The following is a 24943-nucleotide window of genomic DNA, read 5'->3' as shown; positions in this document are numbered from 1 at the left end:
GGTCTCCAAGCCCGGAACACTTTGGCGCTTGACCCCGCCTTCTTCTAGTGCGCCGAGGGTTCCCCGCGACGAGGCCATCGTCATCGGGAGGGCGACGCCAAGTCAGCACGTAGCCGATGAGGTGGATCAATTTCCGAGAGTTTTGCGTTGGATGTTCGATGTCTTCGTTTCGGTGTGAGATGACGGTTGTGAGATGTGAGATGGTGGAACCTCATCGTTGCCGATGTGTCTGCCGTGTGAGCCTGATGCGGTGTCGCGTCGGAAATAGTGAAAATATGCCGAGGTTGGTTGTACAGGTATCGCGCAGTCATGCTTAACCTACCACCATCAGCACATCTCAAACCCAACCACAAAAAACTACCAACATATTCATAAGCATATCTCACGTTGACGGAGAAGACCGAACAGTACTACGGGGGTATTACATTAAGAAAAACGCTATCTACCTTAAACGTCCCGCTACAAATGTTCCTTCAAAAGAGTCAGACTGGTGAAAAGTACCGCCTACCCATACAGCAAAACGCCTTGTGGTATCATGCCTTCCACCATCCATCAATGTATCGTTATCCTAGCGTGTATATCATCCACCCACATGTTACTTAGTTGTTGTCATCATCGTCCGAGAAGAAGTTCAAGATGGCCTTGACCGCCATAGGGCCCAGCCCATGAGGCGGGTAACAGATGTAGCTTGGGTCATCGATTGCACCGAGCTTCTCACGGAACTCAGTCTTGTTTGTGAGCTTGAGTTCAGTCGCGATGGCGTGATATGCGCGGCTAAGCACCTTGACGCGAGTGCCCTTGACGTTGTGTCCTGGGCTGAACTTTGAGCTAGCACCACCACCAAAGGTGACGCTGGTCGCACCACTGGCGGCGACTTGCTTGAGGGCATGCGTGACGATGTACTCAATCGAACCACCCGGTGCGCCGGGGAAATCGAGCGAGTACTTGACCTGCCAGCCATGATCAGGTGAGAGTTGGGCCATGGCGACGAACGCAACAATGGTGCCATCAGGTGTGTAGGCAATGTGGTATTGACGATGTTCCTCATCTTGCCATGGGTGGATATTGGTCAGGTGGACCTGCTTGCCCTTGCGGTTGTTCAACCAGTCCGTTACACGGGCATCGACCTTCTGCTTGACATCTGCCGGTGGTGGTGAGCCGAGAGCGTAGTCACTGATCTTAACACCCTCCTTCTCTGCGTGGCGGATCTTGCGCTGAACGTCAGAGTCCTTATCCGCAGGGTTGTGAACTGGGTCTACACGCTGCTCTCCAGTGACGGAGAACGTGCGCCAGTTGAACTTGGTTGCAAGAACCTCTTCTGTGGCAGATCCCACAAGAAGCCAGAGCGGCTTGAGGTTGCGCTCCTTCTTGATGTACTTGAGGTAGCCAGCCATGGTCTTGAGATATTGAGACTCGTGGCAAAGAGGGTCACCAACAGTAATGGCGAAACCATCTTGGGGCACAAAGCCAACAGCTGCGCCGGTGTTCTCGTCGCGCCAGATCTCTGTGCGAGGCTCCAGCCACGAGGTGTTTGTGGCATCACCGTAGTTGGCGATGAGCTTCTCGATGGGCTGGAAATCGATCTTGGCAATAGCGCGATCCTGTCCTTCCCACGGAGGGTGCATAGTGCTTGCCTCGGGGTGACGCAGCTGCTTGATGACTGGCCGCTCCGGTAAACTCTTGGGGTCGCGAGGGAACATGGAAGCATGACGAATGTTTCCAAGGTTCATCATCAACATGAGAATACGTTCAAGACCAATACCACCACCGCCGTGGGGTGGTGCTCCCCATTGGAAGCCTTGGATGTACTCCTCCATAGAGCTGGGGTCAACCTTGAGTTTGCGCATCTTCTCCAGGAGCATGTTAGAGTCGTGGATACGCTGGCCACCACTGAGAATCTCCTGACCTCTGCAGAAGATATCGAAAGAGTTGGTAACAGTAGGGTCGTTGGGGTCGTTCATGGCGTAGAACGGGCGCGCATTGGCTGGGAACTTGTCCAGAATGTAGTAGTCGGTTCCAAGCTTCTGCTTGATGACACGGCCAAGCTGCACCTCATCCCTGGTGCCTAGGTCCTCATTTACATCAAGCTCGTTGCCATCGTCATCTCTCCAGCCAGACTCGTTGAGCATACGAACACCGTCGGCGAAGGGGATGATAGGTGTCTGATCCAGCCAGACAAGGTCTTCATGCGGAAAGTGCTTCTTGATGACCTCAATCTCAGGACGGTATTGCTCGTAGATGCCTTTGAAGATGGCCTTGAAAGTGCGGTCCAAGACACGGAGGACTTCGTGGTAGTGCTCGTCAATCTGCATCTCCAGATCCAGACCAGTGTACTCGGTCAAATGACGGTACGTGTTGCTGTTCTCGGCACGGAAGACGGCACCGATCTCGTACACCTTGCCAAAGTCTGCGGAAATGGCCATCTGCTTGGCCAACTGAGGACTCTGTGCAAGAAACGCGCCGCGACCGAAGTAGTCGATCTTGAACACGCTGGCACCCGACTCAGTAGCACCACCCTGTAGCTTGGGAGTGTGAATCTCAATGAATCCCTCCGAGTCGAGCTGTTCACGGAAGAGTCTGCAGATTCCGGACTGGATGCGGAAGATGCCCTGAGACGCGGTTGTCCTCAAATCGATAACGCGGTTGTTCAAGCGTGTACGGTCCGCAATCTTGACACGAGTGTGGCCCTCCTTGTGGTCTCCCTGTGCCAGCTCGGCATCGACCTCGGCCTGCGAGACCTCGGCCTCGTTGACGTTGAAGGGAAGGTGGTCTGTGACGGCAGCCTCGACGTGTAGGGCGTGGACGGAAACCTCGACGTCGTGGATGGTGGCACCGAGAACCTCGCCCTGCTTGGCCTTGGGCTCCTGCAGGATACCTCTGACCAGGACAACGGTCTCGGCGTCCAAGTGCTCGGCCCAGTACAGCATGTACTTTGAAATGTCGGCGTGCTCCAAGAGGACGCCCTGGATGGTAGCGAGCTGCTGGCGGAACATGAGGAAGACAAACTTGGAGCTCATCTTCCTGAGGTGGTGGATGCGGGCACGGAAGACGACCTCCTTGCCGACATCCTTTGCGGAGAAGTCCTGGATCTTGTGGCGCGGCTCGTGCTTCCACTCTCCCGAGTAGGAGTTTGGGTGGATGACACCGTACTTGGCCCTCTGCTCGGGTGTCAGCTCGGCGAGAGCCTGTTGTTCCATCTCCTTCCTCCTGCGCTCGAGCTCCTGCTCCTTCTCGAGGTTCTGCTTGTGGCGCTCCTCCTGCTGCGCCTGCTTCTCGTGCTTGCGCAATTGGCCGCGCGACATGGGCTCGCCTTCGCGGTTGAGGGGGGCATCTTCGTCGCTCGAGTCGTTGCCAATGTGCAGCTTCTCCTTGACAGCGCGCATGGGGCTGTGGGTAGAGAGGGAGCCGGAGCGCTGGTGGCTCGAGCCGGACTTGTTTGTGCCGGTGCGGCCCGGGCTCTCGGTGCGGCGGTGGAGGATGCCGCTGAGGGAGCCGCGGGGCTGATCGATGCTGGTCCTGCTGTCCGTGGGAGAGGCGACGTCACCGCGTTTGTGCTCGCCGCTGGGTCGGGAGCGACCCAGTGTCACGGAAGAGCGCGGCGTTGCGGCGGGCGACTGAGCGCGGCCATTGACGGAAGTGGGAGACTTGACGCCGCTGCTCTTGTCGTCGTCAGAGGCCGACGATCCATGGTGCGGCTTGAGCTTCTCAAGCGCTTTCTTTAGGGAACTCATCGTCGTTGTCGTGCGAGAGCTTTGCCCGTGGTGTGCGTGGTTAGACTACCTGAGCGCAGGGTGGGGGCAAGCAGACGCGGGGGAATGCTCTTGCTGAGGAGGGGGGGGAAGAGCGTGGAAAGGGTCTCTGGGCAAAGGGAAAAAAAGGAATTGCTATTGATGTGCTCGCAAAGCCGAGGAGGCGCGAGTCCAAGTATATCCGTGGCTGGGAACGGCCTCTGGCGTGGTTGCCGATGCGAAAGTGAACGGGATATGACGTGACCCCCCCCAGTCTTTTGCCTACTGCAGAGGCAGCGTTTCACTTCAAGCCTTTCTTAGCGCCGAGCCTGTGCACCTATATCACCCGTGCGCACCCGTGACGTATGTAGCTGCTTGGGGATTATTCCGCTCTGGGCCTTTGCCTGTGTGCACGAGAAGCCCTGAGGAAGCCGCGGAAGCCGGAGGCAGTCGGGGAGGTGAGCAACAGGGAGAAGAAGACACGGATCACGGAGGTCATGGAGGCGGCAGTCACTGTTATCACCACAACAACTCCAGCTAAAGCTCAACAAATAAAAGACACAACGGCCATGTGGATTCTGACAGGCCAGGCAGGGCGTATGCACAGCTCTTTGTCTTCGCTGACGCATCCCGCACCTCTCTCCCATTCGGTAAAGCTGCTGTCTACGCCTATCTCTTTGCAGCAGAGCGATTAACTGTAAAGGCAATGAGACGCGAAGCTTTTCGAGCCAAGAGCTTCCAGGCGGCCTTACCAATCCACTGCAGCCGGAGCCGATGACTACAACATGTGAAAGATTGGTACAAGGAAGACTTCTTGGCTCATGCTTGACTTGCCCTCTCGACGGCGTGTCGGGTGAAACCGAGCCTAGTCGCTCCGATGGAATTTATGGGGATTAGCGAGTCGCATGGCATTCTGCCGGATGCGCATGAGCAGGCCTTGGAAGCGCGCATCCAACAACCCAGCTGTCCGCGGCGACCCTGATATCTCTTTGCAACCCCATATGTCCCGGAAAAACCTGCTGTTCTGCCGCCGTGTCACAGAGGGGGGCGGCGGCCATTGCGAAAGCGAGATGAACACCCAAGAATAACCGTCAGCATCGACGATCGTTGTGCGCAATAACAAGTTCTTGCCAGGCACACTGCGTTCCTGGAGATCGCATTCCAGCGTGCAAATCACTCCGCCCATTGCCGAAATCCGCCTTTCCTCCCCCCACCATGACTCTTTTCGGCACATGGGATTCAGGGAAAGTGGGTTTCTACTTGGACTCATGTGCCACACCGCGCTTGGGCTGTCATGATTGTCGTCTCAGCTGTGCCATGAGACCGCTCTGGAGCGGCAGGTCCAGTTGTTCAACAACAGGGTCTCGCCCTAATTAAGGTCGTCCCCACATGCGAGATTTCGTCCCGCACGTGTCTTGTTATGGTGTCATAGTCTACAGATGAGACCTGCCACGTTCGCTCATACTACGCCTAGGCGGTGCTCGCAGTCCCTTGTTTCCAGGACGCCACTCTTTCTTTCCCCACGTATACGAGATGTTTGTGTTCCAAATTGATATTAGAGCATGCACCCTCTCTGTATCCGTCTAGCTTCGTTTGCTCCTGACATATCATCTCCAATACTGCCCAAACAACTAAAGAAACCACACATAGTCACTTGTGATCGGTAGCTCGCAGGACGTCTGAAAGAATAGCGGCTAGTATGAACAGAGAGGGACCAAGTAGAAACGACCGTATTGTTGTCCTAACATGTAGTTGTATATACAAACCGTCTTATCCTCAGAGACACCCCTGGACACCCATAAACCTGATTCCACACCTCTTCCTACGACTTACCCAACACCCACAGCTCCCCATTGCTGCTCGTATCACTCGTCATAAACAACCTTCCCTGGGAGTCCCAACCCAAGCCTGCAGGTCTAAAGCAACCCGAGCTGAAACTCGGTCCATTACCCTGGCACCTCTCCACAGCTGGATTGTAGAAGATATCCTTGGCAGCCGTAGTACTAGTCAAAGGCTCAACAGGCGTATAGTTCCCATCGGCACCGACCTTGAATTGCACAGCGACGAGCTTGAACCCGGTGACGGGATTGCGGTTCCAGCTACCGTGGTAGGTAATGTACATGGTGGTGCTGTCGGCATCGAACTTGCAGTCGATGGGTGCAGAGTGCGGGAACAAGGTCAGCTTAGGAGGTGTGGCCCTTTGAACGCAGGTGTCGTCGTTCATGCTTGTACTTGGTTGCTGGACGAAGAAGTCGCCGACTTTGAACGTCTTGTCGGTGAAGTCACTGGGTTTCCACACGGTAAAGCAGGATGGATAGCCGTACCAGTTCTCGTTGGGCTTGGTGACGTCTCCCATGTAATGGATCTTCTCGCCGGGGTTGTCTTGGTGTATGTCTTTTCCGTTGCGCTTGAAGTCGTCCCCGCTGTTCTCTACGCCCCAGAGCCTATTCTGGTTGTTAGTCCATGATGCTCATGCTCCACCATGAGTGGTGCTTACATGTTGTTCTTGTCAAAGCAGATCCCTACGTCATTACGTTGTCCATATCCAGCGTTGTATCCGCCAGATACATAGTTGTAGCCTCCGCTAGGGACCTTTGATAGATCAAACACCTTGATAATGGCGCGGGCAGTCTTGGGATCCGACGTAGCAGCGTCGATATTGGAGTTGGATCCATGGGAGACTACCAGCAAGTTCGGGTTCTGTGGCGCAATGGCAAGAGTACGAGTCAAGTGGGAGCCGCCGTTGTACATGCCGGTAATGATAGTCGTTCTAGTACCCAGGGTACCCGCTGCGGCATCGTATGGCCAAGAATAGGCTTGAGTCATAGAGCTCGCGTACAGCGTCTTGCCGTCAGGACTAATCGCGATGCCATGGTTCAGATTGTTCTGCGAGATCAGCATCTTGGTGGAAGTGATGCAGCCGTCTGTGCCCATCTTGTGGTACGAGATACCCTTGCCAGACTGGACGACCAACATATTCCCAGCACCGTCGAATTGGATACTGCGAGGGCTGGTCAAACCTCCTGCAATCTTTGTGGCCTTCCATCCGGCCGCAAGACTGCCCTGGAATACAGGGCTGCCAGCACCGGAGCACGAGGCGGGAATGGCAGCAGGCGCTGCTGGCTTTGCCGTCGCAGACGGTACGACGCTTGTCACGACAGTGGTCGGGGCAGCGGAAGATGTGGCTACAGGCGCCGTCAGCAGATTAGTCTTGACCAAAGAATCGAAATCATCGATGCGCGCAGCGTCCAGATTGTGAATCCATTTTCCCCAGGCCTGATGGACGTTGAAGGCGGAATCGTTTCGGGCAGAATCCTCAACCGAAGAAACACCGTAAGCCCAGGCAAATTCTGTTGTACTAGAACCGTTGAGTACGTATCTTGCATCTTCACTGTTTTGCCATCCAGTGCAGCCCTTGCATAGCGCATTGACTGTCCAGTGCGTTGCGTTCGTCTTCGTGCCCTTGAGGTATGTATGCTCGGCTCCATCGTACCCCTGCGGCAAGCCAATACTACTGTGTTGAGTTAGTACCGTGCTCGTAAACCTTGGGAATGCGACATACAAAGCGAAGCGAGCAGAGATAGTCCCCGATTGACCATTAGGCCAAGCAACACTCAACGGGTTCCAGACCATAGTACCTCCCCATGAGAAGCCGACCCATTGATTGGCAATCGGTGCGGTGATCCTTATAATGGCATCGTACGGGTCCGTAACATTCTTTGGGAGAGCAACACCAAATGACATTCCTGTTTCTGGCTCCGTGTATGACGAGTAACTGATCCTCGTTTCTGAATCGTAGACAACAGTAGACTGTGCCTCACCTTCTTGAGCAAGAGCTTCATCAATGTCAGCATCGTCCGGTCACTTGGAGACTACACTGACCATAACCGGCAAGTGCAGCAGCACTGCCAAGAACCCGAGTGTAACGCATAATGGCGGGTTCCGTGTGTAGGTGGCACGTATCTAGACGGTTGTATCTGTCGCCTAGGGGGCCTTTTCCAACTCTTTATGCACACACAGCCAACATCAATCATGGCAATAGAGGAGACAACGAGCCACGCCGGGATTTGCTTCGATCTTGTCAATCTGCAATTTGTCTTGAATCTTCTTGTATGTGTTAGATGAGAATCTTGGAGAAGGCCGGGAGAAGCCATATCGAACTACCAATGAACGCGCTCGGAATTGCGATCCATGACGGACTGGGATACACGACTGTGATCGCTATGTAGCTTTTGAGCATCTGGGCGAGTTACAGCCTGAGTTTACTGATGGAAAAGGTAGATTGCCAGTCGAAACCCCGGCTTTGATGTAGTACAATTGGTCGACGAAACTCTGCGCTATCAATTTTGATGAGCTCGAACCGCACTGTGACCCGGACTAATACTCACGATAGCCAGTACTCGTTCATGCGGTGCTACTGAATCGCGCTAACACTCGACAAATCCTAGGCAAACGACGGCAGTTGACACGCGAAGCTGGACTGGGATCTTAAATTGGTGGGGAGCTGCCCCTGACGTTGCGTCAACGTTAAATGGTAGGTGGTGCATTCTTCCAAATGGCCCGAAGCTCCTAGCGAACACGGGTTTGTGGGGAGCCTGTCAGAACGTCTGAATTTCTGGGGATTGAGTAACCGACGACGTCAACTTAATATCCAACGTGCGCAGTCCGCACATGGCCAGGCCAACTTAGACTGCTATGATCAGGTCACTGACAGGCGTTTACCGACTCCCGCTGCTCGAGGTACACTAGAAGACGTCTAGACTCTGGAGGTCTACCAGGTTGTGTTGCCTGGAGACTCTGGTTTTGTAACGTTAGCAGTTTCAAAGTAAACTTTGGCGTGGTGGAATCCGATGTGCATCCAGGTAAGAATTGTATAAGGGCATCGTATGGTAATAATACACGGTTCGTAGCACGATGCACTCCCTTCTCTTCTATTACTGCTTTCGCAGAATCTATACGCGTTTGTTCATGTACGCATTACCGAACGTCCACAGACCAAATGTTGCCAGAATGCTCAGTCCAATGGGAAGCGGCTTGCCGGACTTGATGGCGCGAGGAACTGAGCTACCCGCAAGAATGATAGATGCGAGAAGAGCCAATTCAACACCATAGGCTGCGCGGCTGTTGACGCGGTAGCCACCGAGCATGTACTGTTGTCTCTGTTAGGCGCGCTAGAAGTGATAAGCAGTAGAGTTGGTGCATACCAGAAGTCCAACGGTACATCCAGCTGCGATTGATGGTACGGAGCCAGTCCTCACGTAACCGGTGATACCGCCACCAGCCGTAAGGGCACCCAGAACGAGAGCGATGTTTCCTAGAGACTTGATTGTCCAGTCAGCATCCATCCATCGAGATCATGACTCGTGTATAGCAGCGATTGGTGGTGCCACCCACCATTGTCGTGTTGGTTTAGTCTTTCGAGTGAGACAATAGATGACGGGTGAATGCGTAGATAATTGAAGGTTGAAAACAGACAGAGACAGTAGAAGTTTCTCGCACACTGCTTGGAGATGGCTGGGCCAAGTGAATGATGGCATTTGCGGGGACTCGCGGACACCCGAAGAAACCGACGCCGACTCGTAACCCCCAGCTTGGACCAACCACGAACATGTGGCCTCAAGCTATCCACCACGGGCATCACCACCGCGCGTCATCTTCAATACCCCCCGAACGCCCACCCGTCGACGTTTACCGTTGAAGCTCCACGATAATGGCTCCGAAACAGCGCACCACTGCCTCGGCTGACGCTCCATCCACAAGCACGACTGCCCCGGCACCCGCACGATCAAGCAAAGCCAAAGCGAACAACACAGACGCCGCAGCCATTGCGCAAGGAATATGGGATAAATACGTCTCCAAGACACCCCAGCGAACAAAGCTCCTCGACACGTTCCTTGCTTTCCTCGTTGTCGTCGGCGCTCTGCAATTCCTCTATGTAGTCTTGGTTGGAAACTTTGTACGTTCCTTCTTACTCCTGCTTCCCAACGTCCTACATCGCGCATGTAAAGATACAAAATGAGAACTGCTGGCTAATACGCTCCAACAGCCCTTCAACGCTTTCCTCTCCGGCTTCAGCGCAACAGTCGGCCAATTCGTCCTCACAGCCTCGCTGCGCATCCAGACAAACTCGGAGAACAAGGCGCACTTTGAGAACATATCGCATGAGCGGGCTTTTGCAGATTTCATCCTTGGCAGCTTGCTGCTGCACTTCTTTTGTGTAAACTTTATCAACTGAGCGGGAAGTGTGGGGCAGGGATGCAAGAGAGTCACAATACGCAGCAGAGTGAAACCTGCCTGTCTGTCGGTACCAAGGCGTTGCACAGCGGGTTGGCTGGCTCACAAAAGGAAAGCCCGGGGAATACATATCTGTAAGAATACTATAGGCAAGGACGAGGCATGGATAGTCTTGGTTTCGGCAGTGACATGTATGCTGGAATAATCATCTTGCTATACTCCGAAACAACTACCCAGTCAATGCAAGACCATAAGCGCTCGAATCAGACTCTATCTCAATTTCCCATCAAGCCTCCTTAGCATACTCTCCCAGCCCAAACTCCTCCCTAACCGCCTCCCCCAATCGCCTAATCCCCTCTTCAATCTTCTCCCCTGGCGCCGCCGCGTACGTCGCCCTAAAGAACAGCGTATCATGCTTCTCCTCCGCATCCGCATAGAACCAACTGCCCCTCATGACCAGCGCCCCATGCTCAATAACGCGCATAAAGATATTCTCCTCAATACTCTCAATGCTCTTCTCCGGATAACCAGGATGTTTCCTGAAATCAATCTGCATCCAATGGAACATACCAGCCATGGGCGGTTTCCAGCTCATAACCTCCGTAGGTAGATACTTTGCGCATGCAGAGAGAATAATATCCCGACGATGTGTGTATTGCATGCGCATATGGATCAGCCAGTCAAGGTACCCGGCATGGCCCCAGTGTTCGTCTAGAAGCTTGAAGAGAATGAGTTGCGACATGCCAGCCGGATTCTGTGTCGACACGTCCGCGTATTTAGAATACCGTTCTACGACTTCGGCGGGAGCAGTGATCCATCCGATTCGCGAGCCGGGCGCGATGACCTTGGAGAACGAGTCCATGCGAACTACGCGGCCGTCTGTGTCGATGGAAAGGTAACTCGGGACGAGGGATTTGATAAAGTCGGCGTGGGATGCTGGTGGGGGGATGGCGGGGGCGTTGGGGCCGGTGTATGGTTGCATTTGGAGAAAGTAATACGGTTCATCTTCCAAGATATGGATGTCGTGCTTTTGGCAGACGGCGTAGAGGGCACGCCGGCGCTCTGCACTTTGTGTTGCTCCGGTGGGGTTCTGGCCTGTGGGCACTGTGTAGAGGAGATGGGGCTTCCGCGCCCCGCGAGCAGCTTGGTCCCAGTTTGTGAGGAGGGAGTCCATTTCAGTGGGAAGGAGTCCTTCGTTGTCGATTGGAACGCCGCAGACGCGTACGCCCAGTGGTCGCGCGGTTTCTACAAAAGCAGAGAAGGTGTACTCTTCTGATAGGATCATGTCACCGGGTCTGGTGAACATTCTGAGGAGCATGTCGGTCGCTGATGTGCTTCCAACTGTCATGGTGCATTTCCAGTCTTGGTACGGCGGGTCGTGTATCAGTTCAGTGTGCTCAGTCATGAAGCGCAGAAGCTGTGCTGAGCCAGATCCCTGGCCGTAGTTGAACGCAGTGGCGATGTCAAAGTTGGATTTGTTCTCAGCAAGGTCATGTTTGCCTGCAGTGATGGTCACACCTGACTCTTTGGTCTCGGCTTCTGAGAAGTGGCCGATTTTGGGGACTTTGATCGATAGCTCTTCGAAGGGGAAGTACTCGCTGGACGGTAAGCCGCCGCCGAGAGAGATGATTCCGGGTGTACCAAGATACTTTGCGGCTTCTTTGAGGGAGTTGCCTTTGCGGATTGTTGCTTCATGGCTCATAATGTCTAAGAGGCATAGTCAGCGTCCAGCTCATCGTGAAGATTGGTTGGAAACGGGAAGAGCGTACTACTCCATCGCTTTGCTTTGGGCTTGTGGTCATGCGACTTCAGTCTGAAATTCGTAGTATCCGATGGCGCCGCCACGCCCCATTGAGCTGCACTTGTCTTCTTCCTCCTTCCATGAATCTCATTACTCTGGACTGGTGCACTTAACGGATTCGGAATGGTAACCCCAGACGTGTCTGAAACCGCTGAGACCTCGACAGCTGAAGGCGGTGACATCTTCGGCGACAGAATGATTTTGATTTGATCTGGACCTGGTTATTCAGATTTCTTCTTTGTTGCCGTCTTCAGCTCTGAGTGTAGCTTAGCAAGGATTAACAAGAACCTTGAAAGCCGGTCGATTATACAAGTGCAGTAGAAGTTGCTTGCTCGAGTTATTCAAGTCTTAAACCTCGCCCGATCGGAGTAAGCTATCAGTTATCGGTTATCATACGCCCTACATATGTAGTCCAAGGCGTGAAGTGGAGCCGCGAACGTGCACCTGCATTATGCCTACCATTTCGGGTAGCGGCTAGCCACGGTCTGGGGAAAGCGAATCAAGCGACTCTACAAGGAACACGAAAGCCATGCAGACAGCTGTGTAGTACAAGCTTCACGCCCTTTGCTTGTACATTGATTGCCGCCCACAATCCCACACGCGTTGTCTGAGATGACGTCGATGCCGATTGCTGCAAAGAGTGTACCATGGGAATTGGATACCGAGAGTACCGTACGGAGCGGACATGAACGGGACTGTTGTGAGGTTGAAGGTACGTAACGTGCTGCAGGACTTGACCAATCGGCGCTTTTATGGCAGCTATGTTATCACGAGATGCGTTCATGGCAACAAAGCCGTCGACACCCGTGAGCGCTGAACGCACATATCTGATCTTGCATACTCCGCTTCTTTTAGCTCTACAGTAGTCTGCGCTAAACAAGGGTTTGGCTGGAAGGTACTCACTGTTACATTTGGCGGCAGAAACGCTCTTGTAACAAGCACGACTACATGACGAAGACGTGATGGTATACTACAGTTTTGTAGCTATCCAGGCCTGTCATAAATAAAAGTCGTTCACAGAACAAAAGCACGTCATCGAAAGACTCGGTACAACCATCTATTATCCTTCCACCTATTCCACCTATCTTGAACTACAACTCTATTCTGCATGCTATAACGAAGCTGCAAAGACCGTCGATATGCTACCACCAAAAGTGCTGAAAGATTTTGATGCTCAGATCCCGAGCGGTGATATGCAAAGGGCAATGCACCACAAACGCCGTATATGCACAACCACCCTTGTTAGAAAGACCACCGCCATGCCCATGATGGGTAGAGGAGACAACCAACCCGTACACATGCGAGAGAAGAAGAAAAAACGGAACGCGAATCGGGTATAGGAGAAAGAACAAGAGCGGCAAGGACGGAAAGGATCAACAACCCGCCTCTCTTCACATTACGACGCAATTTTCGTCTTTTTCTTTGGTATCCTTTTCCTTGCTGAGTTTTTCTTTCTTGAGTTTGCCTTTATCAGCGTTGTTGTTTGCTGGAACGTGTGATTGCCCGGATGCGGCAGCTTGGATAATGGCAAGGCGCTGCTTTGCCCGCTCGTCGCCAGAGTCTGCGGCTTTGACATACCAGACATTGGCCTCTAGAGGATCCCTCCGGCAGCCAATGCCCATTTCTGTGAAATATCCACAGGCATACTCGGCTTTTGGGAGACCTGACTAAATTAGCATGATTAACCTCTCGGATATTGACACACTCACCATGCTCTGCAGCTTTCTTAGCCCACTCGTACGCCTCGTTTTCGTCCTTTTCCAGAACTGGTTCGGCACCGACCATATACCACGCGCATAGGTTCATCATGGCTTCAGGAATATCGGCCTGGGCGGCACAATTGTAGTAGTGAACGGAAAGTGCAGCATCTTTAGGACAGCGTAGAAAGCCATGTTCGTAAGCTTCGCCTAGCTTCAAAGCAGCCAATGGATGTCCCAACTCAGCAGATTGTGTGAAGAGCTGCACTGCGTACACCTCGTCCTTGAAGATGTCGTCTCCGAAGCCCGTCTCGTGCAGCAGACCAAGCTCGTACGGCGCAACGTTGTATTGGAAGTCGGCTGATTCCGTAGCTCGCTTGAGCCATTTCAGCCCTTCCCTGTACTTGTTCTGAAGGCCCATGTCGCCTGTCAAACAAGCCTTTCCAAGTCGTGTCGCAGCTCCCGGGTGGTTTTTCGACGCAGCAGCGCGGTAGAACTGAACAGCTTTGGCATAGTCTTTGCGGCAGCCCCAACCAAACTCGTAGCAAAGTGCGGCACGGAACCCTGATTCCGCGTGTCCATGCTTGCTAGCAGCTACAAAGAGTGGGAATGCGCGGTCGTGATCCGGCTTGTCCTTGTTAAACAGACCCGACGCATATCCATCTGCAAGGTAGTACTGTGCGAAAGGATAGCTGCGGTCGGCTAATCGCTGAAGAATCTGCCGTGCTTCCTTTAACAACTCTGTGGGGTTCATGCCGTGGTCATCACTGCCATTGTCCGACCCCAGAATCTCGCGGGCCACCTGTACCATGAACAGCGCGAACTCGTATTGCACCGCAGTATCTGCTGTCTTCTTGACGTTCGCCCTGTACATCTCCAGCGTCTTCTTCTGGTTGAGCAGCGAAGCATTCTGCCCCACAGCGCCCCGCAGAGCTGCGTTGCCAAAGTTGGCTGCAGGGGCGACTTGCTGGTTGTACGGTAGATTTGTTAGATCGATGTAAGAAGACTCGGGCCTGACGTCGGGAGAACGGCGGGTCGTCGATACAGGGCGAGCGTGAGGATTAGGCGACCCGCTGGGTGACGGGGAGGTCCCATACACTGAAAGGCGCGGGGACTCTGTGTGACCTCGTACATTCAGTTCTGAGCCGAGCGTGTATGCGGAGCTGGGTCTGGGCACCGTGCTGCGCGGGACTTGCAGCTCTCCCTCCTGCGCATGGCCATTGAAGTAGCTGTTGCGCCCGCTGTGATTCGAAGAGTGCTGCGACCCAGCCGTCGGCGATTGCGCAGTCTCTCGGGGAGAATGTGTCGCGGCCGGCGGGGTCGGTTGGCTCGGGTAGGATACGGGCCGGTATTGCTCCTGGGGACTGTAGATGGCGTCGGCCTCATCTTGAGCCCTTGCGACGTCCATTTCCGCAACGTGTGAGAATCGGCTCCCGTACGATCCGTCGCTAATATGCAGCTGCCTGAAAGCAATCTCTTGCGCGGGGGGAATCGAGCTTCCGGAGAAGCGGTACTCAAGGTCTGGTGTTTCTATATCTCTAGACGGCGTTCTTGAATGCCCGTCGGAGCTTTGGTTGAAGGAAGACCCGGACTGCCTCGAATCGCGTCCTCCTGCCGCTGTGTTGTTGTGCTCGGTAATGCTGAATGAGGGTGTGGACGAGTGTCGCGCGGCGGGCGGTTTGCGATGCTGGAAACTACTCGGGCCGTTCAAGTCGGGATGGTGTGCGCTGTAGGCTTCTTCGTCGACAGGGACGGGGGGCAAGGCCCTCGATGGGGGTGTCGAAGTAACCTGGGACATGGCTTTGAAAATGGCGTCCCCCCTTCCTGGAATCTCTGGTGGCAGTCTTATATCCGCCTAAGTCCTGACTCGCTGGAACAGCGGTGGTGGTGCAGTCTCAGTGACAGGTAAACCAAGGCATGCGATAACGAGCCGTCTGCTGTGTGGATCTTTGCTGCTTCTACAATCAATTGTTAGCACCTGAGTTGCGGTGTGACAACTGGTTGTAGCAAATGTTTGCCAAACCTCGGCCAGGGCAAGAGTGCGTACCCTGGAGCATGGGATGATGATCTACGGTACGGACGGGGGTTAGACTCACAGGACGCGGAGTGTATGGGTGCGCAGCAGTGGACCCTGAACACTGCCCTTGAAAAGTGCGAACAGTCTTTTAGATGAACCTCAACTGGGTTCGTATACGGAATGCAGGCCAGGTGCACGGGACGAGGGCAGTAGACGCTTTTTGAAACCCCACTGGATGCCGGCTCTCGTATACAAGGGCGAATAGCGGACTGTGTGGACTGAGCGGCAGAGGCCGGCTTGCTGAGGAAGCGAGATGGTGTGTGTGACCAGCATGAAACACGCGCACTATCGATCCATTCGGTAAGATCCGAAGGGGTGCAGAGAATCGATGGCGTCTCACGGGGGGAATATTGGCAAATGCGGAGGAAGTTCTGCATGGGCATGGATGTGCATCGCTATTTGACTACTGGGCTGGGCGCTGCTTGAGACACGCACGCAATGCAACGAGCATCAGGAACGTGGCGTCGCCCATGATGGAGAGAGACATGACCTCGTCATACTCTAAACGTTATTAATGAGAGGTGGTCGAGCAGATGCGTTGAGGCTCCATTTGTACCTAGATAAAGACGAACCTTGGAACCTGGGAAGAATCACTTTTCCGAGCCATCAGCACCCCCGCCGTAGTCTCCGCGACTATCGAATTCTGTACATGTGACAAATGCCAGCTAGGTAATTAGCCGTCGCTGCCAAATCGCGCGAGTGGACCTACCGCTCTGCAGGGCTTGGAATGGAGACATGGAATGATGTGGAGCTGTGTGAAGAGACCCTGACTCCACGCCTTCAAAGCTGTCAGTCGGCGTGCTGTAGAGCACGAGGCGTCAGGCGGAAATTCGCGACTAAAGCTCAGCGCAGGTGCACTCGTGTATATTGCAGAAGGATGACGCACAGTCCTTGATGATTTTAGCCAACTCATGACAGATGCGCCGTATTAATGTATGCGGCACTGTGTACCGCCCGCCGCCCTCGGCGCCAATGGCGATGATGGATGGACTAAGAAACCAACTCCGCGCATACCGCCTTTGTACACTGGCGCAGAGGGCATGCTCAGACACTCTCTCGAGAATAGAATAGGAGAAGTGCGGTTAGTCGATAGGGCGATTGATAGTATGGCGATCTAGGGCTCGGTAGCCGTTTGGCTGCAGGATTTGGTACATGCAGGGGTCCGGTCATGTAGCATCCATGGATCGTTCGCAGGCACAAGGGGCACTGAGGTGTGACAGTGACAGGTGTGGGGGAGAAGCAGCAGGATGCGGTACGACGGAAGATTACAGCAGAGGAGCATTGTGGAAGAGGGAGGAGGGAAACTGTCAATGGCCATTGCCATTGACCGCAGGAGTGGAAAATCACCCCAGTTGTTTATGTACATATGCTCTAGCGATGGGCGTGGTGCTAGTTAGTGGCGGAACAGCATCCCCAAAATAGCATCCACCCCTTGCCAGCTTCGCCCCCATATGCCATCGCTCTAGCAACACCTATTGTATTGTGTCGCCCGGGGTTTCGTCGGTTTTCCTCGTCGCTCGTTAGGACCGTCTTTCACTACACCCTCTGGTTTGGCTGCAGCGCACTCGCTCCCGCTGCTGCACCCGGCCACCACTCGCTGCAAAAAAGGAAACCACGAGCCACCGCCATTTCGAACAACTCCAGCGACTGCCTCGGACACGCATCGCATCTTTCACTTCCATGCGATCGCCATCGCTATAGAGCTGCTGTAAACATTCTTCCCGGGCCGAAACGAGCTCCGCGCAAGAGCCCCACTGCGCAACAGCAGCTGAGGTCACTTCTTCACCACCATGTCTCTGCCGCAGCGACCCGAAGAGTCGTCGCCGCCTCGACGGGGCGAGCGGCGACATGCGCACCGCGACTCGCACCACCGCAGAAGGAGGACTTCGGATGTGGAAAACACTCGGTCGCACGACCGCTCCAACAGCAAGAGCGGCACACAGGCCTACTCGCGCGCGCTTCCCTCGCCCGGCACCCCCGTGCCCATGGAGCGCGATCCCATAATGCGAGGCCAGCCCAAGCCTTCCGAGCCCGAACTGAACCGGAAGCGCAGTCTTATCCGGCCTGAACGCCAGCGAATGGACCCGAGCCATCCGAACTATCACTACCGCAAACATGCCCAGCGCATGGACGTCCACCCCTCGACGACGGGCAACGACCCGATTCTGGAAGACCACCTCGAGGCAGAGACGGTCAGCTCAGACAGCACTGACATCAAGCCCCCGCACATGCGCAATGCCTCGGGCGGAGGCTACAACGACAAGCAGGCCCCGATAGACGATGGGGAGCCGCGGATACAGCGTAAGCTGACGAGCAAGACAATGGAAGCACGCGAGAAGCAGCGCCAGAAGGAGCAGGACAAGCTACGGCCACCTAGTCTGTGGAACGTCTACTGCGCCATCATCACTTTCTGGTGTCCAAATGCCGTCTTGAAGTGCTTTGGAAAGCCGCAGAAGGCGCAGCAGCGCGCATGGAGAGAGAAGGTCGGACTCGTGAGCATCATCTTGCTCATCTGCACGTTCGTTGGATACCTCACCTTCGGTTTTACGGAAACTGTGTGCCCATCCGGCGGCAACGCTCGCCTCAGGACAAACGAAGTCGGAGGCGGATACCTGATTATTCACGGCAGAGCCTACGATCTTGCCCAGTCCAAGCACCCCCGCGCTCGCGGCATCCCCCAAGACGCAAATGTCCTCTTTGATCTCCCTGAGAAAAACGGCGGTAAAGATGCTAGCTTCCTGTTCCAGAACGTCAATGGCGCCTGCAAAGGACTCATTACTGAGAAAGAGAACTCTGGCATTCCGACGAGCGGTAATGGAGATCTCGGTTGGTACTTCCCGTGCCGTCTGTTCAACCAGGACGGATCGTCCAGGCCCAATACAACCTTCTTGGAGTACAACGGTTACCAGTGTCACACCTCGGACAACGCCCGTAGGGCCTTTTACGGTCTCCGTAACGCCGGTGATGTCTACTTTACCTGGGATGACATTCGCAACAGCTCTAGGAACCTCATGGTATGGGGCGGCGATGTGTTGGACCTGAACTTGCTCGACTGGTTCAACCGGACCCAGGTCAACATCCCACCCCTCTTCGACGAGATCCGTCAGAACCCCGCTGTTCGTGGCGTAGATGTAACCCGTGCGTACTCATCCAGCTACGAGAAGCAGGTAGCTCGTTGCTTCACAGAAACCATCAAAGTCGGCTCCATCGATACGGAGAGCATTGGCTGCATTGCCTCCAAGGTCGTCCTCTATGTTTCGCTCGTCTTCATCTTGGCTGTTGTCTTGGCCAAGTTTGTCCTCGCCCTCATCTTCCAGTGGTTCATCTGCAAAAAGTTTGCTGCTACCAACACATCCATTTCTCCCGCGGACTCGAAGCAGCGCAAGCAGCAGATCGAAGAGTGGAGTGACGATATCTATCGCCCGCCGCCAAAACTCATGGACCCATCCTCCGGCTCTGACCGCAGCAACAAGCGTGGCAGCACTTTCCTGCCACAGACGTCGAGGTTTACCAGCCCCTACGCGGTCGACAAGAACGCAAAGACACGTGCCCCACCGACAACTATGACGAGCCAGAGCACGGCATCTCGCATCCTGGGCTCCAACAGTGGAATGTACAAGCAATTGAACAGCAGTCAAGGCACCATGCCCATGGATGGAAAACACAATGCGCAGTTCTCATCACAAGAGTCTCGATCTAGTGTACTTCTTTCTGGGCAGACCGACACCAACCGCTACTCAAGTGTTGAAGGCTCCGGGCCCGCAGGGTTCACGCACGAAGCAGTTGTACCTCAACCTCCTCCGGAATGGCAACCTTTTGGATACCCCTTGGCGCACACCATCTGTCTTGTCACCGCATACTCTGAAGGCCCAGACGGACTGCGGACTACCCTCGACTCTATTGCTACCACCGACTACCCTAACAGCCACAAGTTGATTCTCATCATTTGCGACGGTATGATCAAGGGTCACGGAGAAGATTTGACAACGCCCGAGGTCTGTCTTGGTATGATGAAAGATCACGCGGTATTGCCCCACGAGGTTCAGGCACACTCGTACGTCGCAGTCGCTAGTGGTTCAAAACGACACAACATGGCCAAGATCTACTCGGGATTCTACGACTACGGCGAGACGACGCGCATTCCTGTCGAGAAGCAACAACGTGTCCCCGTGATGCTAGTCGTCAAGTGTGGTACACCCGATGAGGCCAAGAAGTCGAAGCCCGGCAATCGTGGAAAGCGAGACAGTCAGATCATCCTCATGTCATTCCTGCAAAAGGTCATGTTTGACGAGCGTATGACGGAGCTTGAGTTTGAAATGTTCAACGGTATCTGGAAAATTACCGGCATTTCTCCCGATTTCTACGAGATAGTACTCATGGTCGACGCCGACACAAAGGTTTTCCCTGACAGCTTGACGCACATGGTCTCAGCCATGGTAAAGGATCCAGATATCATGGGGCTCTGCGGCGAGACAAAGATTGCCAATAAGCGGGATTCGTGGGTCTCCATGATCCAGGTGTTTGAGTAAGTGCTGTCGCCATGTTTTACAATCGCGCCACTAACCGTAGTAGATACTTCATCTCCCATCACTTGGCAAAGTCATTCGAGTCGGTCTTTGGTGGTGTTACTTGCTTGCCGGGTTGCTTCTGCATGTACCGCATCAAGGCCCCCAAAGGTGGTCAGAACTACTGGGTCCCGATCTTGGCTAATCCAGATGTTGTTGAGCACTACTCGGAGAACGTGGTCGATACGTTGCACAAGAAGAATCTGCTACTACTCGGTGAGGATCGATACCTGTCGACGCTTATGCTCAAGACGTTCCCCAAGCGGAAGCAGGTTTTCGTCCCGCAAGCTGTTTGCAAAACCACTGTACCGGACGAGTTCAAAGTCTTGCTGTCACAGCGCAGACGATGGATTAATAGTACGGTCCACAACCTGATGGAGCTTGTGTTAGTGCGAGATCTGTGTGGCACCTTCTGCTTCAGCATGCAGTTCGTTGTGTTCATCGAGTTGATCGGAACCCTGGTCCTCCCAGCCGCCATTGCGTTCACATTCTACCTAAGTAAGCCCCCGTACTCCATTCTGAAGCTTCGGCTTTGCTGATCACGTCCAGTTGCCATCGCTATCAAGGCTGCCGTTCTCCACACCGAAGCTCCTGTCATACCCCTCATCCTGCTAGCGCTCATTCTTGGTTTGCCTGCCATTCTCATCATTGTAACGGCCCATCGCTGGTCTTACGTCGCCTGGATGTTCGTCTATCTGCTGTCATTGCCTGTTTGGAACTTTGTGCTTCCGACATATGCGTTCTGGAAGTTTGACGACTTCAGCTGGGGAGATACTCGAAAGACGGCGGGCGAGAAGACGAAAAAGGCAGGCTTGGAGTATGAAGGAGAATTCGATAGCAGTAAAATCACCATGCGCAGGTGGCATGATTTTGAAGCAGGTAAGGAACACGACTTCTCGCGATAATGCTGTCACTAACGTTGGGCGCCAACAGAACGGAGACTCAAGACACCAGCGGCGACATCGGCTGGTGGATGGCCACAGCACCAACAACAATAGGGTTATGACCAGTATTATGATAATTAGTTTCGCAGCGTGGCGTCGCGTAGGAAGGACGGCATCTGTGCTACATGATCTGCTGCATTGCTGGTATATCCGTTTTAGCAGGCGATTTCTGTCATTATTATGAGTTTGTAGAATTTTCTTACATCGCTGTCGGGGTGACGTGGGCATCTCGCACTAGTAATATATCCTTACTGCATGCCGTCTGCTCTTGCGAGACTCGGCATGCTCATGATCAAATATCACTCAAGGAGGACGGTTCCTGTGTCGTTTTACAGTCTCAAGATCTGTTTTGTGTGCCCAGCGTGTGCGCAAGATGGGCCGCGAATCGACGGCATTTCCCTGGAGCGATCGGTGGCTTGCTGTCGTGGAGTGCCAGCACCTCTATCCACAGGCGCGACGGCTAAGAGAGACAAAAACGGTATTTGAGCCACAGTCTGGGGAGGCGCGGCGGGAATAGAGGTTTGATTTGTTCCACCAATTCGCCGTGGAACCATGGGCCAGCGCTCAGCGCGTCACCTTCTGGCCCCAGACGACGAAGCTTAGCGAAGCTGGTGTTCTGCCTGTGTCCCAAAAGGGGCCTGACAAGAGCAGGTGTGGGCCTCGAGGTCCGACGTTGAGTGGCCACTGCATTCTCGTTGTCGGGTCTTGGCTCCAGAGGGTTGTCGTGTTGGCAGTGCCATGTGAGTTGTGTCACGGTCCGTGGGCACGCCATGGCCGCTTGACCCTGAGCGCCTGGTGACGGCGTGGAGTTGAGCAGCGTGAATACACAGATCTAAAATCTGGAGATCTCTGAGATGGTGGAGTCGCTAGTCAGGCTTAGGCGTGGGCTGCTGTCCGATCCCCCGTGTTCCCTCCAAACTAGAGGACCCGCGGAGGGTGGGATGCGAATATCAGGCGGCTTGCCAGACGGCGTATATATCTGACGGCTTTGTAGGTTCTAGGGGGTTGTTCCGACGCACACAGCTATATCCATAAACATCACAGGGGAGCTGACCAGCGTGCCCTGCAGCCCAGCCCAGCCCAATCCGACTCTCCCGCAGCCAATGCCCGCCTGGGGGTTTGGCAAGGAGCGACCCCACATCTGACCAGGACGTGTCTTCCTTCGCATGCAGCGCCTCGGGTACTTGACAGAGAAGATCGAGGGAAAAAAACGGCGATCTAGCCAGCCTGCGACGCGACAGATCTAGCCTGTCAGCCGCTACATATCTGCTGTATTCTGCCTGTTTCGCTGCGCCGAGCCTACGCTTTGGCCTAGTCACCTTTCCCCCCCACGCCAGACAAGCCTATACCTTGCGCCCCAACGCCTCTCTACAACTGCACCAGCCGATCAACTCGTCGCATACGCAAACACGACAAAACACTGCCTCGGCGGCCCCGCTGCACTGGCTATTAGGCGGATAGCGGGCGTCGATGGCTAGCATGCACAACTGGTCCGCGCCACACTCGACGACGCCGCATCCAACGACGCCGCCGCCGCAATCCCATCCGGACCATGGAGACTGGCCGCACTCGTCCAGCGCACTGGCTGCTGCTGTGACTCTGGCGACTCTCTCCGACGGCAGACCGGCCGATGACGATGACGACGACGAGGTGGACGACGACGAGGATGGTGGGGGAATATCGCTAGAAGACTACCAGCACTTTATGGAAACCATGCCCGGATCACATGGAGCAGGAGAGGGAAACCTGGACGACGATGACCCGTTGCTGGATGAAGGAGGCACGATTGAAGACATGTTTGGCCCAATTCACCCGTCATACATCACGTACAACGCCATCGACCTGTTTGATCAAACATCCAGCATTCCTCACCACCTGCACACATCCACCACATATTTCGCCGCGCCAATGGCTATCGGCACCCAAACATTGCACATGCCATATGGTGCTGATGCCTTGCTCGAGCCGCCGCCCACGCTTAATGAGCCGCATCTGAGCATCCAGGATAGGGCGGCCTTTTGTCCCATTACTTCTTACTTCCATCGTTTCTTTGGACATTTTAAACCCGTCGTTCCTGGTTTGGACCTCGTGCAGGTGCCGGATGCTATTGGCCGGGAGGATCTGAAGGGCGACGAATATGACTACCAGGGCATTGACTGGACGAAACGCAATGTACGTTCTCACACTCTGATGCCTATATAGGCAGCTGCGAGACAGTGTTCGGCAGTCTCCTGCCTGTGCAGATGCAAGATGCAAGAAGATCCTCAGGCTAACACCTTGACAGACTACACGTGCAGCAGTGCGGAAGGCGCGATCGCAGCACGAGCGTCAGAGAGTGCTGCACAGCGTCAAAGCAGTTCGGAAGCATATCCACTCAACACCCAACACAGATAACTTCTTCCAGTTTCGAAGGATCAACACCAGGCCCCGTGCCTTTGTGCCCCACTTCCAGCTGCGAAACATAGTGACGGCTACATCCCGCAACGATGTCTACTATGCCAAAGGCCACCAGGTTCTCCACACGGACGCCGAAGGTGCGCCAGAAGACGTCGTCGCGGATCTCAGCAAACATATAGCTCCTGACGCATCGATAACCACCATTGCATCACACCGCGACGTACTCATCGCCGGCGCTTTTGAAGGCGAGTACGCCATCGCAAACCTCTCTTCCACCCAGGGCTCGGCCTATGCCTTTGGCCGCACCTCGGACTTTGCAACAGACACAAAGTCACGCATAGTCAACCATATGCACCTCTTCTCCTCACGGCGGACGTACACTCCCCAAGCCGTGCTATGTTCCAACGACCACCACCTCCGCGTCCTAGACTGCGGCACCAACACGCTCGTTCACTCATTCCAGTACCCCGCAGCAGTCAACTGCGCAGCAACGAGTCCAGACGGCCGTATGCGCGTCGTAGTCGGCGACTTTCAAGAAACGCTCATCACAAACGCAGAAACAGGCCAAGCATTCGAAACACTAAACTCCCACACCGATGACGCTTTCGCTTGTGCCTGGGCAGATGACGGTATTCACGTCGCAACCGCTGCCCAAGATACCACCATTGTGGTCTGGGACGCGCGGTACTGGGAAAAGCCCTTGGCCGTTATGAAGAGCGAACTTAGTGTCCCACGGTCTCTGCACTTCTCTCCTATCGGCTCTGGACCGCGTGTTCTCGTTGCAGCCGAAGCAGACGATTTCATCAACATCATTAATGCGCAGACCTGGGAATCAAAACAGGTTTTTGACTTCTTTGGCCCCGCGGGTGGTGTCTCGTTTACGCCTGATGGGCAGTCTCTGTTTATCGCCAACGGCGAGAGGCGGTTTGGCGGCATCATCGAACTCGAACGTACGGGGTGGGCGGATCAGACGGGTAGGCGCGGCAGTTTCGATGACGAGCACCAGGACGATATTGTTACAGACTGGGCGGGCGACGGTGCGCTGGATGCCGATGCCAGGGTGATGGCTGGCGATGTGCAGAGACAGAGGCGACATGTTGATTTGAGCAATGTTGTTGTATGATGGATGCTGTAGATGTCTAAAATCATTCTATGGGAGGTAATCGTCTTTTTTTTTCGGGCCGGCGTTTTGTCTGTTTTCCCTATGCAGAGATGGCATGGCTCGGACTGGGAATGGGAGATACCACGGACTGGGCGGGCATATGGGAATGGTGTTTAGCAGGTATAGATTCCTAGTGTAACTGCATGGCTGTCTGACTTATACTGTAATGGACTTGCTTTTGGTTTCACCATGATAGTCTATAAGTAAGAATGATGAGCACTCATGGCGTGTCGATCAATGTGGTATCATTATTCTTTTTTTTATATTCTGCTATAATTCCGTATGTGTCCAACATGAAAGGCGCAGTTGCATCATCGGCTAGCCACCCCTTCTCTTCT

The 24943-nt window shown here is 54.3% G+C and overlaps 8 protein-coding genes across 8 annotated transcripts; 3 read left to right on the top strand and 5 right to left on the bottom strand.

Annotated features, from left to right (window-relative positions):
- Positions 1-414: 414 nt before the first annotated feature.
- ACET3X_006516 (uncharacterized protein) lies at positions 415-4251 on the bottom strand. The gene has a single exon (XM_069452654.1). The coding sequence runs from the start codon at positions 3729-3731 to the stop codon at positions 600-602; it is 3132 nt and encodes a 1043-aa protein (XP_069305284.1). The 5' UTR covers positions 3732-4251; the 3' UTR covers positions 415-599.
- Positions 4252-5550: 1299 nt separating this feature from the next.
- On the bottom strand, positions 5551-7659 carry ACET3X_006515 (uncharacterized protein; the record flags this gene model as incomplete). Its single annotated transcript, XM_069452653.1, has 4 exons — positions 5551-6172; positions 6226-7242; positions 7291-7564; positions 7611-7659. 4 exons carry the CDS (start codon positions 7657-7659, stop codon positions 5551-5553), a joined length of 1962 nt encoding a protein of 653 aa, XP_069305283.1.
- A 1021-nt stretch (positions 7660-8680) lies between these two features.
- Positions 8681-9125, bottom strand: ACET3X_006514 (uncharacterized protein; the record flags this gene model as incomplete). Its single annotated transcript, XM_069452652.1, has 3 exons — positions 8681-8878; positions 8933-9049; positions 9123-9125. 3 exons carry the CDS (start codon positions 9123-9125, stop codon positions 8681-8683), a joined length of 318 nt encoding a protein of 105 aa, XP_069305282.1.
- A 313-nt stretch (positions 9126-9438) lies between these two features.
- ACET3X_006513 (uncharacterized protein) lies at positions 9439-9963 on the top strand (the record flags this gene model as incomplete). Its single annotated transcript, XM_069452651.1, has 2 exons — positions 9439-9684; positions 9775-9963. The coding sequence occupies 2 exons, from the start codon at positions 9439-9441 to the stop codon at positions 9961-9963; spliced, it is 435 nt and encodes a 144-aa protein (XP_069305281.1).
- A 285-nt stretch (positions 9964-10248) lies between these two features.
- ACET3X_006512 (uncharacterized protein) lies at positions 10249-11945 on the bottom strand (the record flags this gene model as incomplete). The annotated part of the gene is made up of 2 exons (XM_069452650.1): positions 10249-11669; positions 11732-11945. 2 exons carry the CDS (start codon positions 11943-11945, stop codon positions 10249-10251), a joined length of 1635 nt encoding a protein of 544 aa, XP_069305280.1.
- A 1209-nt stretch (positions 11946-13154) lies between these two features.
- On the bottom strand, positions 13155-15258 carry ACET3X_006511 (uncharacterized protein; the record flags this gene model as incomplete). Its single annotated transcript, XM_069452649.1, has 2 exons — positions 13155-13426; positions 13473-15258. The coding sequence occupies 2 exons, from the start codon at positions 15256-15258 to the stop codon at positions 13155-13157; spliced, it is 2058 nt and encodes a 685-aa protein (XP_069305279.1).
- Positions 15259-16997: 1739 nt separating this feature from the next.
- On the top strand, positions 16998-21302 carry ACET3X_006510 (uncharacterized protein). Its single transcript, XM_069452648.1, has 4 exons — positions 16998-20062; positions 20110-20600; positions 20652-20981; positions 21036-21302. The coding sequence occupies exons 1-4, from the start codon at positions 17328-17330 to the stop codon at positions 21098-21100; spliced, it is 3621 nt and encodes a 1206-aa protein (XP_069305278.1). The 5' UTR covers positions 16998-17327; the 3' UTR covers positions 21101-21302.
- Positions 21303-22377: 1075 nt separating this feature from the next.
- Positions 22378-24726, top strand: ACET3X_006509 (uncharacterized protein). The gene is made up of 2 exons (XM_069452647.1): positions 22378-23218; positions 23331-24726. The coding sequence occupies exons 1-2, from the start codon at positions 22517-22519 to the stop codon at positions 24564-24566; spliced, it is 1938 nt and encodes a 645-aa protein (XP_069305277.1). The 5' UTR covers positions 22378-22516; the 3' UTR covers positions 24567-24726.
- Positions 24727-24943: the final 217 nt, after the last annotated feature.

Source organism: Alternaria dauci, chromosome 6 (genome assembly GCF_042100115.1).
Source record: "Alternaria dauci strain A2016 chromosome 6, whole genome shotgun sequence".
NCBI lineage: Eukaryota > Fungi > Ascomycota > Dothideomycetes > Pleosporales > Pleosporaceae > Alternaria > Alternaria dauci.
The sequence above is the reverse complement of the archived record's forward strand: the minus strand, read 5'-3'. Positions and strand labels throughout refer to the sequence as shown.

What these genes read in the sequence shown, in the direction of transcription:
- ACET3X_006516 (XM_069452654.1), bottom strand. Translation starts at nt 3,731, where the DNA reads ATGAGTTCCCTAAAGAAAGCGCTTGAGAAGCTCAAGCCGCACCATGGA.
- ACET3X_006510 (XM_069452648.1), top strand. Translation starts at nt 17,328, where the DNA reads ATGTCTCTGCCGCAGCGACCCGAAGAGTCGTCGCCGCCTCGACGGGGC. An exon ending in TCCATGATCCAGGTGTTTGA is followed by an intron (nt 20,063 to 20,109) that starts GTAAGTGCTGTC and finishes TAACCGTAGTAG; the next exon opens with ATACTTCATCTCCCATCACT. An exon ending in TGCGTTCACATTCTACCTAA is followed by an intron (nt 20,601 to 20,651) that starts GTAAGCCCCCGT and finishes GATCACGTCCAG; the next exon opens with TTGCCATCGCTATCAAGGCT.
- ACET3X_006509 (XM_069452647.1), top strand. Translation starts at nt 22,517, where the DNA reads ATGGCTAGCATGCACAACTGGTCCGCGCCACACTCGACGACGCCGCAT. An exon ending in TTGACTGGACGAAACGCAAT is followed by an intron (nt 23,219 to 23,330) that starts GTACGTTCTCAC and finishes ACACCTTGACAG; the next exon opens with ACTACACGTGCAGCAGTGCG.